At 45.7% G+C, this 13,766-nt stretch overlaps 1 protein-coding gene across 1 annotated transcript in view; it reads left to right on the forward strand.

Moving 5' to 3' along the window:
- SLC2A9 (solute carrier family 2 (facilitated glucose transporter), member 9) overlaps positions 1 to 13,143 on the forward strand; it is a 201,002-nt gene extending 187,859 nt beyond the window's left edge. Inside the window, exon 14 of the mRNA XM_008571485.1 lies at positions 11,303 to 13,143. Within this exon, the coding sequence (XP_008569707.1) occupies positions 11,303 to 11,557 (255 nt within the window). The 3' untranslated portion in view covers positions 11,558 to 13,143. The remainder of the gene's footprint in view (positions 1 to 11,302) is intronic.
- Positions 13,144 to 13,766: the final 623 nt, after the last annotated feature.

Genomic DNA, 13,766 nt, shown 5'->3' on the forward strand with positions numbered 1-13,766 from the left:
GGAGAAACAGAAATACCAGATTGAAGGAAAAAGCGAGAGAATAGGAGCTTCACCCTGAAGAGGTCGCCTCTAATTGGGCTGGGAAAGGAGGGGAATGTGGATTGCCTAATGTGACGAGAGAATACCTAGGGGTCTGCCCAGTGCCCTGAAGGCCCTGGTGGGGTGTATTCTCTGTCTTAGGGCCGGGCGTCAGAGGGATACAAGACGATTATGGTAGCCCATCCTAAGATGGCGCCCCCGGAGAGAGACTTACGTTTAGGTGAGCTGGTGGTGGGTGCGGAGAGTCAGCGCCGGAGAAAACAGACGAGGGCAAAGCGTCAGCAGCGGGAACCACCGAGAGAGTGAAGGAGGGCCGAGAAGGGAGATAATTCGCGCCTGAGTTAGTCAATTGAGGAACTCGGATGGAGTTTCCTCCTTTTTTTGGAGAATTTCTTGGACCTTTTGGAAATTAACATCTTTGCGAGCAGCTTTTTTAAGACCTGCTGTTAGGCAGGAGACAAATTGGTCTTGTGCCTGAATACCCTGGATTGTATTATAATCCCAATGTGGATCCTGCTCAGGAACTGCGTGTGGGCCGGTTGGGAAGGTGGGATTAACGCGATGGTTTTCATCTGCATGAGCTTGGGCCGCGTCCCAGACACGGTGGCGCTCTTCAGGAAGAGCTGACAGTTCACCGGAGAAGTTCCGCTTTATTTGGGGGAGAAGCATACATTTATATAGAGCCAGGTTCCGGGAGAGGGTGGTTAGTACACGGGGCGGTAGTTGATTGGCCGGGGGCGGGTAATGATTTCTGATAGGCTGCACCTTGGCACTGGGGAGATTGTTAGGACCCGGAAGAGAAAAGCACCATGTTTTAGGGAGTGCCCCCTTTGTGGTCTTCTATGGGGCCTTACAGTTGGGGCAGCCTTGACCCCTGGTGAGTTTGATCTCATTCTCTGTTTCTCTGTCCTTGGCTTCAGGCTGCCCTTTCTCTGGGCCTTTGCTGTGGTTAACATGAGTGTCGCTTGGGCCGTTCATTACAAAACCTGCAGATGACTTGGTCTCCAATGTTAGCACCAGTATTTCCTGGTTTGGAGAAAATTGCGTGCAAATGTAAGCCTGCTTGATTCCACTGGAGTTATAGAATTCTGTTTGAGTTCAATACAATGTGGAAGAGAGAAAATGATTCCATTTAACTTGAAAAACATTGGGTCCTATCCCAAATGCCCCTGCCAAGGGAGGGGAGAAGCTTATGCTCGTCTAGGTTCACGGGATCTAAAAGCAAACGAAACTGCTCCCTCACTTCTCTGGACAGCTCAGAGAGCACTCCTTGGGTCTGAAGGGAGGATGAAAACACTTTCACTCAGTCCTGCCAGCACCAGCATTGTGCTGGGCCCTGGAGGTGGAGGAGAGAACAGTACGGTCATAATCCTGACCTTACATTTTAGAGCAGAACAGACATGAACCTCATCGGGGCAGGAGGAGTTTGTGTTTCATGGGAGTGGGTAAGATGGGGCGGGGGTGGGGGGCACTAACTGGGCTGGTGAGTGCAGGGATCCTCAAAGCTGAGACTGAGGAGGCGGCTGGCGTCTGGGGTCGGAGGCAGACAGAGGCAGACAGAAGGCAGGGCGCTGGCACAGGCCCCGCGCAGGTGGAGCAGCGTCCACGAGACCTAGAGGACTGCAGGTAACTCCCAGAGGGACAGCAGGGAGGCCGGGCCAAATGCTCCAAGGCTTGAGGGCAAGACAGGGATTGGGGGTTTTTCCCTGAAGGACTCTGGGAAGCCGCTGCATGATAGTAAAACGTGATTCGTTTTGTGCTTTTAAAAGACCCCTTTGGCTCCCTAGATTCAGGGCAGCTGTTCACTCAAAGTGGACAAGTTCAAAAGATATCTAAAACCAGGGTGACAGAACCAGGACAGTGGCTGCCCTGTGTGTATGGGGGAGGGGGCAGCTGACTGGGAAATGGCGCGGGAACTTTCTGGAGTGGGGAAATGTTCTGTATCTTGGTAGATGTGCTGGTTACACAGCTGTGTACTTTTGTCCAAACTCATTGAACTATACACCTAAGATCTGTGTATGTTATTCTACTAAAAAAAAAGTATATTTTAAAAGAATTTTTTAAACAGATATTTCAGGGTAAAATCATCATGACTTATCAGGACTTAGTAGCAAAGACAGACAGAGAGAGAGAGAGAGAGAGAGAGAGTGGTTTCAGGCGACCCCCAGGTGTCCGTGTGGGGTGACCAGGAAGAAGAGGAGCAGCCTTGTCAGGCACAGGGAAGCTGTGAGTGGGAGACGTGGGCAGGGCGGCTAGACATGGTCTCCAGTGGGGCCCATTGAGTTGAAATGCCACTAGTCAGCCATCCAGCTATGTATCCTGGGTAGTTCCAGTAAGAACTCAAGTTTACATATGACAGTGACTCAGGAATCTTGCTACACACCAGAGACATAAGTCACCATCAAGATCCCTGCTCCCCTCCAACTTCCCCCATAAACATCCTAATGTTTCAGATCTACTCTGCTCATAAAGTAGCATGGCTTCGCCTTTTAAAGCTCTTTGCAGGATTGAAGTTACAAACCAGGAGGGTGTCAGGCACCTGCCTTCCCATCAATTATTAAGTGGCGATCCAAGCACTGGCTCATCCAAGAGTTTGGTGTGAATCACCAGTGAGCCAGTGTTCCAGCTTCGTGGGTGGGAGTGGAAACTAAACAGGAAATTACATTTTCATCACCTTGTGAAATTCTAACATGGATCGCTTTTCTGTACCCTCGTGCATCTCTATGAAAGTCCTCTGATTTCATTCATTTGTCCATTCATTTAACATACTTTTATTAAGAACATGCTTCCAATGATCCAGGCACTGTCTTGGGCTAGGGACACAATGCGGAGCAGGTGACATAGACCCCATCATCGTAGAACCTACAGTCTAAGGCAGGCTCTACAACCTGGGGCCTGTGGATCCCAGATGGCCCATGGGTGGGTTTCAATGACCCCACACCAGCAACAGTGTTGAGAATATCATGTGTATGGACTTCTTTCTTTTAATGGAGGAGATCTTTTTATCAGATTCTCAAAGAGGCATGCGGTCCATGGCATGTCAAATGTTGCCGATCTCACCTTGGTCCCTTCTTTTCTCAGCCAGAGACCGAAAACAGCTACAGCCTCTGTAACCTCATCCTTCAATACTCAGCTCAGAAGTGTCTATTGAAATGGGGCCGGGCACACCAGCCTGCCTCCCCACTGTTACAGACTGAATGTTTCTGTCCACCCAAAATTCGTATGTTGAAGCCCTAACCCCCGTTGTGATAGTATTTGGAGGAAGGCCATTGGAAAGTCATTAAGTTTAGATGAGATCTTGAGATCTTGAGAATGGGATCCCCACAATGGGACTATTGTCTTTATAAGGAGAGGAAGAAAGACTGGAGCACTCTCATGTTCTCATTCTCTCTCTCTCTCTCTCTCTATCTCTCTCCCTCCCCCCCCCCATGTGAGCACACGGTGAGAAGTCACCAACTGCAGGCCAGGAAGAGAGCCCTCACCAGGGAACTGAATTGGCCAACACCTTGATCTTGGACTTCCAGCCTCCAGAATTGGGAGAAAATAAATGTCTGTTATTTAAGCCACCCAGTCTGTGGTATTTTGTTACAGCAGCCCAAGCAGACTGAGACACCATCCACCCCAAATTCTAGACACACTCAAAATAAAGAAAAGATGTAAAACCTGCTAAAAAAAACAGGAAGGAGTCCCATGGGTGTACCCAAAATTGTAAGGGCATCTCTGAAAGAGAGAGAGCAGATGGGGTAAACTGATAGAGGGAATCTGTCCCAACATACAACACAACAGGACAGAGCTGCTGAGAAAGGTGGAAGTGGTCCCATGGTGACTGGCCAGGCCATGGGACTGGTTAGGGCAATTCACCTGGAATGGCCAGAGAAATAATGGAAGAGAAATTCTGAAGACCTGAAGAAATTCCAGCCTACAGAAAGATGAGTCCTCAGTGTGAATGGGCCCACCTCACGCTGAGCAGATTGACTGCAAAGGACACCATTCTAGACACAATGATGTGGACTTCAGTAACACTGGAGTTAAAAAGAAAACCCTACAAGTTTCACAGAGAAGAATTAGGTAACCTGAAAAGAAATGACAATCAGATGACATCACACTTCTAGGCAAGACTCCACCTGGAGGGTAAGAAGCACTGTCTTCAAGGTCTTGAGAAGAAAATATTTCGAAATTAGAAATCTGTACTTAGCCAAACTGGCCTTCACATATGAGAAAGGGGAGAAAGCATTTTTAGACGTGAGAAGACTCTGAAAGTTTACCACCCATGGTTGGCTAGCTTAGCCTAAGAAGCTTGTCCTGGAGGTATTTATAAATAACTGGTGTGCCACATCTCCAAAACAGGAGCTGGTTTGCATAGTGGTTTAGAACACAGACTCTGGATTCAGGTTGCAGTCTAACGCTAACCAAATGGGAAGCCTTGAGCAAGCTGCTTAACAGCTCTGAGCACAGAGAACTTAGCACAGTATCTGGCACAGAGTCCTCAACAAATATGACTCAGAACTAACATTAGTATTAATGATAGCAGGAGTGCTCCCAGCTACAGGCCAAAGGCATGCTCTTGTCCACAGCAGGAAAGAGTGATCTAATCTACATGTCTGTTGCAAAGACTAATCATTTAAAATATCCTTTCTCCTTGACCTATCCATTCCCATTAGCAATTAATATATTTGAATTTGTACGTGTTTCAGTTGCATGTCGTTTATTTCAAAGCAGAGGCCCAGGATTTGTAGTTACTCATAGCCAGAAAATGATGGAATGTCAGGGCAACAGATGTATTAGTCTGCTAAGACTACCATAACAAAATACCACAGACTGGGTGGCTTAAACAACAGAAATTTATTTTCTCACAGTCCTGGAGGTTGGAAGTCCATGATTAAGGTGCCAGCAGTGTTGGTTTCTGGTGAGGACTCGCTTCCTGGCTTGCAGATGGCCGCCTTCTTTCTGTGTGCTCACATGAACTTTCATTGGTGCATGCCTCTGGAGAGAGAGAGAGAGAAATCTCTCTTCCTCTTCTTATAAGGCCAACAATTCTATGGGATTCGGACCTTACCCTTATGACTTCCTTTAACCTTAATTACCTTCTAAAAACCCTATCTCCAAATATAGTCACACTGGGGTTCGGGCTTCAACATACAAATTTGCAGGGGGGTGGACAATTCAGTTCACAGCAAGAGGGAATCTTAAAGACAGGTTGATCTGTTTTTCCCATTAATATCCACTGAGCACCTACAATTGTCTACACTGTGCTGGACACCAGGCCACAATGACAAGCAAAACCAGATGTGGCCCCTGCTACACTCATGGAGGTTACAGTCTAGGAGGAGACAGTGACCAAGCATCTCTTGGTTTTCTTTATGAAGAAACATCTTTCATAAAGATGCTTGGTCACTGATATGATCCTCATATCAATGCATCTCTTCAAAACCCAGTGTTTTGTTTTTCCTGATTTTTATATTTACATAAAGAGCATCATCCTGAAGATATTTTTCTGTGCCCTGTGTTTTTACTCAACACAGGCTGTTGAGAGTCATCATGTTGACACATGTAGCTACAGTTCATTGTTTTTCATTGCTCTGCAATACTCCTTTGTAGGAATGTATCCCAGCTGATTTATGCATCCCCACTTGGGTGAGCATCTGAGTTGTCCCTGCTTCCTGGGACACTAACAGTGTTAGTGTGTACATCCTTGAGCAATGGGCAAGGCAGTCTGTGCCATTGGCTCTCTGTGCTCTGCAGTACGGAAGCCACTTAGCCCTGTGTCACTAGTGAGCCCCAAGTTGTGGCTACTGCAAATGAGGAAATGGATTTTTAATTTCAATTGATTTAAGTTTAAATAGCCCAGCTCTGGAATATATACACTCAGCAATGTAATTGCTGGGTCACAGGACACATCACCTCTACTTGGGAATGCCAAGTTACTTTACAAGTAGTCGTAGCTATTTACAGCCTCCCCAGCAAGTGTGAAAAGTCATATGACTCCTCAACACTTGGTTTTGTCGTTGTCAGATTGTTTACATTTTTGCCAGTCTTATAGAAGTGAAATGATACATCATTACAGTTTTAAGTTGTATGACCTTGACTTACTAAGAGCAATGAGCACCTTTCCATTAGCTTATTTGCCATTTGTATTTCCTCTTCTATGTAATGCTTGTTCGTACATTCTGCTCTTTTTTCTACTAGGCCGTCTTTTTCTCGTTGACTCATAGGAGTTTGTGTTATATGTGTTTTGTTGTTGTTGGTGGTGGTGGTGGTGGTGGTTTTTTGTCTTTTTGTCTTTTTTTGTGACCAGCAATGGGATCGCAACCCTCGGTGTCGCGCCCGCACTGCGCTCAACCAGTGAGAGGACCGGTCTCTATATGGGATCCGAACCTTCGGCGGGAGCGCCACTGCGCTCCCAAGCGCTGCACTCTCCCGAGTGTGCCACCAGGCTGGCCCTGTATGTGTTTTTTTAATTTTGGGTGCTAATTCTTTGTTAACTATATATTGCAATACCCGCTCCCCGTTCGTGGCTCTAGTACTCTCTGTATGGTGCCTTTGATGAAAAGACATTCTCAATTTTTGAGAAGCCAATCTAGGAGCTAAGCATTATGAATGTAAAAGTGTTTTTTAACAGAAAACCTTAAATATGATTATGCCTGTTTAATTCATGGTGAAATTAAGGCCCAGACATGAGTGGACACTTCTCAGGGTCATGGGATTGGCCGAACATTTGGTGCAGTCAGATCTAGAATCCAGCTCTGCTGATTCCTAGGCAAGGTCCTTCCCATGAAAGACGTGCTGTCTAAAATCACTTTGCCGGGGGCTCTGGACAGACGCTCCTACCCCAACAATGACTTAGGTGTGGTTGAGGCTGGGCACAAAGTGTGTTGCTGAGTCATTTTGAAGTAAAAGAGAAGACAGAAAAAGTGTGACACATACATCCTCGGCCCCAGGTGGTTTCTGCCACCTACTTCACTGACGAAATTTCACAAGGGAGGCAGGCACAGAGCAGGCAGTGGCCTCCAGATCAGGCCCACCTGGGTTCAAGTCCAGGTGCAGCCCTTAACCATTTGGTGACCTCAGGAAGTTCCACACCTTTCTCACCTCCAGTGTCTCACCCGTAAGAGGAGGTTATGGAGACCTGCTTTACAGGTGTGGTGGGGGACACTGCAGGAACCCAGGAACCTGCCGTGGCCCCTGCCCCAGCACACACACACCAGTGAGGGAGTCAGGGTCAACAACGGGCAGAGCAGGGCTGCCAGTCAGGCCAGCTTCGTGTCAGTCCGACTCTCCCATGCATCCTCCGTGGCTTTGGACATGCTTCAGAGTCTCTATCATCCTCAATTTCATCTTTTGTAAAATGGAAATGAAAATAGCTGTATTGCAGTGTGGGCAGTGAGGACCAAATGACACAATGCTTGTGACACTGCTGGCACACAGGAGGTGCTTAAACGTGCATTTCATTTTCAAGATTAAATTTGATCACGTACTCGCAGTGACACTAGGTTGTGGCATGATCTCTGGCTTGAAATTATTTCTAGCAAATACCAGTAAATGTCCTTCAGTTCCAGGAATGGGTGAATTCCAGCTCCAGGCCAGGAGGGCTTGAGGACAGCCCCAAAGCCCATTTTTCTCCTGCATCGATATTATCCCGTCAGCACCCCTCCAGCCGTGGCCCTGACTTTTCTCTCTTTGAACCTCTGGGCTGAGAGTAGCCTGAGGGCTTCTTTTCCCATTCACCCTGTGACTGCGTCTCCCCTTCTCACGTGTCCTTATTTTCTAAGCATTGAGCACTGTGTGACAAACACAAACTCTGGAGTCAGACTGCCAGATTCGAATCGTAACTTTGCCTCACAGACTAAAATAATTGGGCTGATGACCTCACCCCTCGGTTTCCTCGCCTGTAGAAGAGCACAACGCCATGGGGTGGCTGTGACATTCCTCAGCCAGTGGTGCCCAGCACTGTAGGTGGTCGACAAACAGCTGTGGCTCTCGTCACGAGCCTCGACCCTCTTCACCCCAGCCCGAGGAGGCTGCGGCTCACGGGAAGAGCTGAGTCTGAGTTTCACTCCCAGTCCTGCCACTTCCTAGTGGTGTGACCCAGGGCAAGAAGGACCTCTCTTCAGCTTGATTTCCTGCTCTGTAAGGAGGGACCAAATCCACCTGCTTCTCACAGGTGGCACAGGCTCAAAAGATCCAGCCCCGTAACTGGGCAGTGCAGGTGCCCATTGTGCTGTTTCTTACTTCTTCCCCCTCTTGAAGCCCACAACGCCCTCCTACCAATACCCCTTATTAAGGAGCAGGTGTTTGCAGAGCCAGGAGTTAGAACTGTGGCTACTCATTTTGTGTGCAAAGCAGGGGAGGTGCCAAATATGCGTCTGTCGAAGGCTCCGTGCCCCCATAATTGTGGGGAGAAGGGACTGTCTCAGTGTTTTCATGCTGCTGTAACAAAATCCCATAGACTGGATAAGTTATAAGGAACAGAAATGTACTTTCTCACAGTGCTGGAGGCTGGGAAGTGGAAGATCAAGGTGCCGGCACATTCAGTGTCTGGCGAGAGCTGTTCTCTGCTTCCAAGAGGGCGCCTCTTGCAGCGTCCTCACATGGCAGAAGATAACCTTTCATAAAGTCACTAATCCCATTCACGAGGACTCTGCCCTCATGACTGCTAAAGGCCCCACCTCTTAATACCGTCACATTAGTTCGAATGCTTTTATTTGAGGGATTATAATCAAGCCATAGCAGAAACCCAGAAGGACTTTTTATCTAGAGGCAGAGCTTGAGTCCAGGAGGTGCAGCCTCTCACCCTAGCATAACTTCACCCCCCAGACTCCTGAGGGAGCGGGGCAAATGTCCTTTCCCAGAATGTCTGCAACAGCCCTGGGTTCTGGACTGAATTCTGTGAAACTGTGAGAATAATCCTAGTGACACCCATCAGGTCTTTCGGGGAGGGAAGCCAAACCGATGGCAGCTCTGTAGGTGGCAGAGAGGTTCACATGGTTCTGTGTGTGGCCTGGGGTAGGGCAGGGGGTCTCTGAGCCTCAGACTACTCACACATACAGTAAACATTTATTGAGCATCTACTATGTATCAGATTCTCTCCAGATTCTGGAGATACAAGAAGCTTGACAAGTCCTGCCCTCAGGTAGCTTACCTCCTGGTGGGGGACAGAGTTAATCAGCAGGTAGTTATACACTATTTACTGAGCAGTGGTGAGTGCTTTGAAGAGCAATGGAGAGAGCTGGGAGGAGCCCTTTAGAAATGGGGGTCAGAAAGACCTCTCTGAGAAAAGGACCCTTAAGCCAAAATGAAGGGGAGTGAGAAAGCAGGATGTGCAGGTGTCTAAAAGAAGTCATTCCAGGAAGAGGGAACAGCAGGTGCAAAGATCCCGAGACATGAAATTGGAGGAAAATGACGACGGCAGTGTGGCTGGAGAAGAGAAAGTGAGAAGGGGAGTGAGGTCAGAGAAGTAAGGGCAGCCCCAGAGGCCGTGGCAAGGACTTTGGCTTTATTCAGAGTGACCTAGAAAGTCCTATGGGCTTTGAGCAAAGCAGAGACAAGTTCTGTCCTTTGCATAACAGATCACTCTGGCTTCTCTCTTGAGCATCGTCTTAAGGGGCCCAGGTATGAAGCAGGGAAATCAGTTGAGAAGCTACTGCAACAATCCAAGCAAGACTTGATGGTGGCTTGCACCAAAATGGTAGTAGCAGAAGAGGTGACAAGTGCTCAGATTCAGAACAGATTCCAGTGTGGAGCTAGTATGACTTCCTGATTGACCACATATGGGTGGGAGAGAGGAGGAGGAGCCCAGCCTGCGTCTAAGTGCTCTGGTTGGCCTAAGCAACCAGAAGGATGGAGGTGATGTCAACCGAGATGGGGAAGACTGGCACAGGAGCAGGTTTAGAGGCTCCACTTTGGACTCGGTAAGTCAGACGCCCATTCAGCATGCAAGTGGGGATGTTGAATGAAAAGTCGGACATATCTCATCTCATCTTCAAAACAGTATGTGGGCAGATATCACCATGGTGCAAGGGAGGACACTGACCCTCAGTGGACTGAAGTTCTGTCTTAAATGGCGCATCTTAAGTAATGGAACAACAAGCAAGTAATGGAGTCAGATTTGAATCCCACTTCATTATCTGCAGAGCCCCTATCATCCTCCACACTGCTCATGGGATCTTTGTGGATGAGTAGAGGGCACACACCCCCAGATGAAGCACCCCAGGTATGGATCATCCCTGCATGCAGACACTGCTCTACATACTTTAAAGGGACTATCTCACCCTATAAGTACCATTACCATCCTCACTTTACAACTATGTAAACTGAGGTACAAAGAGTCTCAGATTTAGTAAATGGTGGATCTGGGGTGTGGTCCAGTGATCAAGCTCTTAAGCACCCCGCTATACTCCAAAAATAAATGTGTATCAAATCAAAAAATAGAATAGAATTGACTAAAACCCAGATATTGCTTCTTGTGAAGTATCATTCAAAGACAGCGTCACCTTATCTTTCTATGAATAGTTGTTTGTTGCATGAAAGAGTCACAGCTGTGACAGGTGGAACTCAGAACGTCTTTAGTTCAGCAAGAATGTATTGAGTACCTCCTACAAGTCGGGCACTGTGCAAGGCACTGGAGCTACAGAGACGACTGAGTCACTGAGAAGCTAATATCACAAGGTCTAGTGCAGTTGGCAGAGATATTCTAGTCCAGGCATTAGATGTTATGAATCAGAATACATAAAACCAAGTGATTGCATTCAACATTTCTCTTTCATCTAATCTCTCTTATTTGTACAAGGCTGTATCACAGTATTTATTAGTGAGTTAGGTCTTTTGCATATTAGAAAAACATGTTGCTATCTTGGCCTAGTCTGTGCTCCATATTTCTCTTTTGAACTGGGGAATTTCTCTTTCCTTACAACTTCACATTGGTGTCACGTGAGTAGTGAATGGTGGGAGAGAATGTGGTTAATGGTAAATATACACAAGATAATATTCAGCAAGTATTACATTTTGCTTTCATAATGATTAATTTTTAAATGCCTAGTGCACAAAAAACAATGACTGCCATTTCCTCATCTTTAACAGGGTTTGAAGCTGATTTATTCATGCTTCATGTGAAAATGCCTCACATAAAGCCAGCATCACACACGGGAAAATTTATACATGAATGAGGAGCTATATAAAAAAAAAATCTGTTCAGAATGGTCTTACAGCTAGTTAACTGACTGCCTATTTGATTTTTTTTTTTTTTTCTGTCTCTGCCTTTCCACAGAAAAGTCTGGACACCTACTGTTTCCTGGTCTTTGCCGCAATCTGTATCACAGGTGCTATGTACTTCTATTTTATCCTGCCTGAGACCAAAAACAGAACCTATGCAGAAATCAGCCAGGCATTTACCAAAAGGGACCACGCATACCCACTGAAAGGGAAAAATGACTCAGCTGTGACTGATGACAAGACTAAAGGAAAGCCTGAGCCAGATTCCTCCTCCACATTGGACGGTTATGACAAAAACAGGATTGTCTAGATGGATGACCTTCCATTTCAGGAAACCAAAGACTTCCGCATTTTTGGAAGGCTTAAACTGATTGAAGCCATGCAAATCTTACATGACTAGGTGTTTAAAAATAAACCTGTGCTTACCTAATATCACAACCATTTTGACTTTATTCACAGCTGAATATCCCAGACTCTACTGGAAACTGGAAAAAAATCACGCTGTGATTCAGTAGACCCAACATTTTTCTATATAGACCAATGGCCTGCCTTCTTCATGACTTAACCAATGACTTCAAAATGAAATTGGGGAAATTGTGTTTGAATGATTTCTCAAAGAAAAACAATTTGGTCTCACAGAAGACCAAATGGACTTAAATCACAGACTGAGGTTCTAGTCCAAGCTTGACCATAAGTAGCCCTGACCTGCCCTCAGCCTGGATCCTGGATTCTGCAATAACCGTTAGTGTAGGAGCTGGATGTAGACTTTCAGAATACATGAGAAAGACTCTTCATACCTCCTAATAAATGCTGTTACCAAACTTTGTCTCTGCCTTGTGGACCACGGGCTTAGGAGAGCCTAATACCATCCCTCCATCTTGCAGATTCTGCCTTTCCCAGGCATGTCCCATGGGGCTCAAGATTTCCAGATCTGAAGCTATCTTTGCCTTGGACTATTAGACTCCTGTGTGCTCCCAGAAAACATAAAGAATATCAGTGTGTGGAAGACTTTGAGAGGCAGATACAAGAAATAACTTTCCCATAATTGGGGCAGGGACTGCAAAATGAACTCTGTTAAATTGCAAAACAATGTTGAGAATAATCCTGAGGCTAACCTAGGCTTGGTGGGAAAGAACTTCATGACTGATTGGTAATGTCTGCCCCAGATGCAGGAGTGAGCATGTTGGCACATGTACCTCATGCTTCCCAAGTCTAGAAGGGATTTATCTGAAAATATACTGAGCTGCCTTGAATGACGGTGAGTTCACCATCACTCAAAGTGCTCAAGCAAAGGCTGGGTGATTACTCATCTTGACTGTTGTTAAGGAAATCTAAGTGTCAATTTTGAAGGAAGACATTTGGGGTAGATATGTTTAAGGGCTCTTCCAATCCTTACATGCTAAGGCTGTTTTTGGTTGGAGCAATTTGCAGCCTTCCATTGTAATGCATGGCTTGTGGTTTGGGCGATTCCCTATATTGCTTCGAGAATGAAACAAACTCAAAGTGCCCATAAGTTAATAAAGTGCACTTAAATTAGCACCAGTGTGTTTGAATTTAGTATGTCATAGAATAAGGAGTAGGGCCAGAGAGGAAAGGCTCTGGTCCTAGCAATGCCACTGGAACCTTTTCAGCCACAATCCCTTAAGACTTCTCTAATCATTGTCAAGCAAAGGCAGCTTTAGCCAAAACGTGAGTTCTGATTTTCCTTTCTTGCTGAATTTTCTTTTATAACCGGGCCTCTCCTTTGGCTGACTGCTAACTCATTGCACTGTCCTCCAGCTTTGGTTTGGCTCGGCAATTTATTCAGTGTTTGTCAATATAGAGAGAAAGTAATATGTGAATATCAAAAGTGCCTGAGACCAAAAGAGCCAAATAAAGTATAAAATAAAAATCTTAGCTTTTGAGTGTTCTCTTTCATTTGGAGATTTGAGTATTTAGTGAATAAATGTTTATTAGGTACCTACCATGGATCAAGCACTAGCTAGGTACTAAAGACGTATCAGTAAGCAAGAACATACACTTCCCATGCCTGCACAGCTCATGTCGACCAGAGAAGATGGAAAATCAAAGCATTGACAGTAAACTTTGATCAGTACTGGGGGTTGAGTGGAACACAGTGATATAGAAACACGCAGCAGGAAGAGTTGGAGTGAAAGGCGAGAATCAGGAAAGCCTTCCAAATAAGTGACAAAAATAGAATGGGGAACAATATTATTATCAGGCAATAGGCCAGGAATTACTTACATGTTATTACATTTGAAAAGCTAGTAAGGCCACATTAAAGGAATTTTCGAAAAATAAATCAGTAAGACACCCATAATCTTACATGCTTCCTTCTCCCTAACACTATCATTTTAGTTTTTATACAACTCTGTTCATTTCTTGCCTATTATTTATCCAGTTGCAATCACAGAATATATAAAACAGAATTACTACCATCTTGTCTATTCTATTTTTTCCACTTTATATTAAATCAAATGCATCATCTCAATTCCAAAACATTTTGTTCATACTCTAAT

The sequence above is a fragment of the Galeopterus variegatus genome, unplaced genomic scaffold, assembly GCF_000696425.1.
Source record: "Galeopterus variegatus unplaced genomic scaffold, G_variegatus-3.0.2 Scaffold689, whole genome shotgun sequence".
NCBI classification, from domain to species: Eukaryota; Metazoa; Chordata; class Mammalia; order Dermoptera; family Cynocephalidae; genus Galeopterus; species Galeopterus variegatus.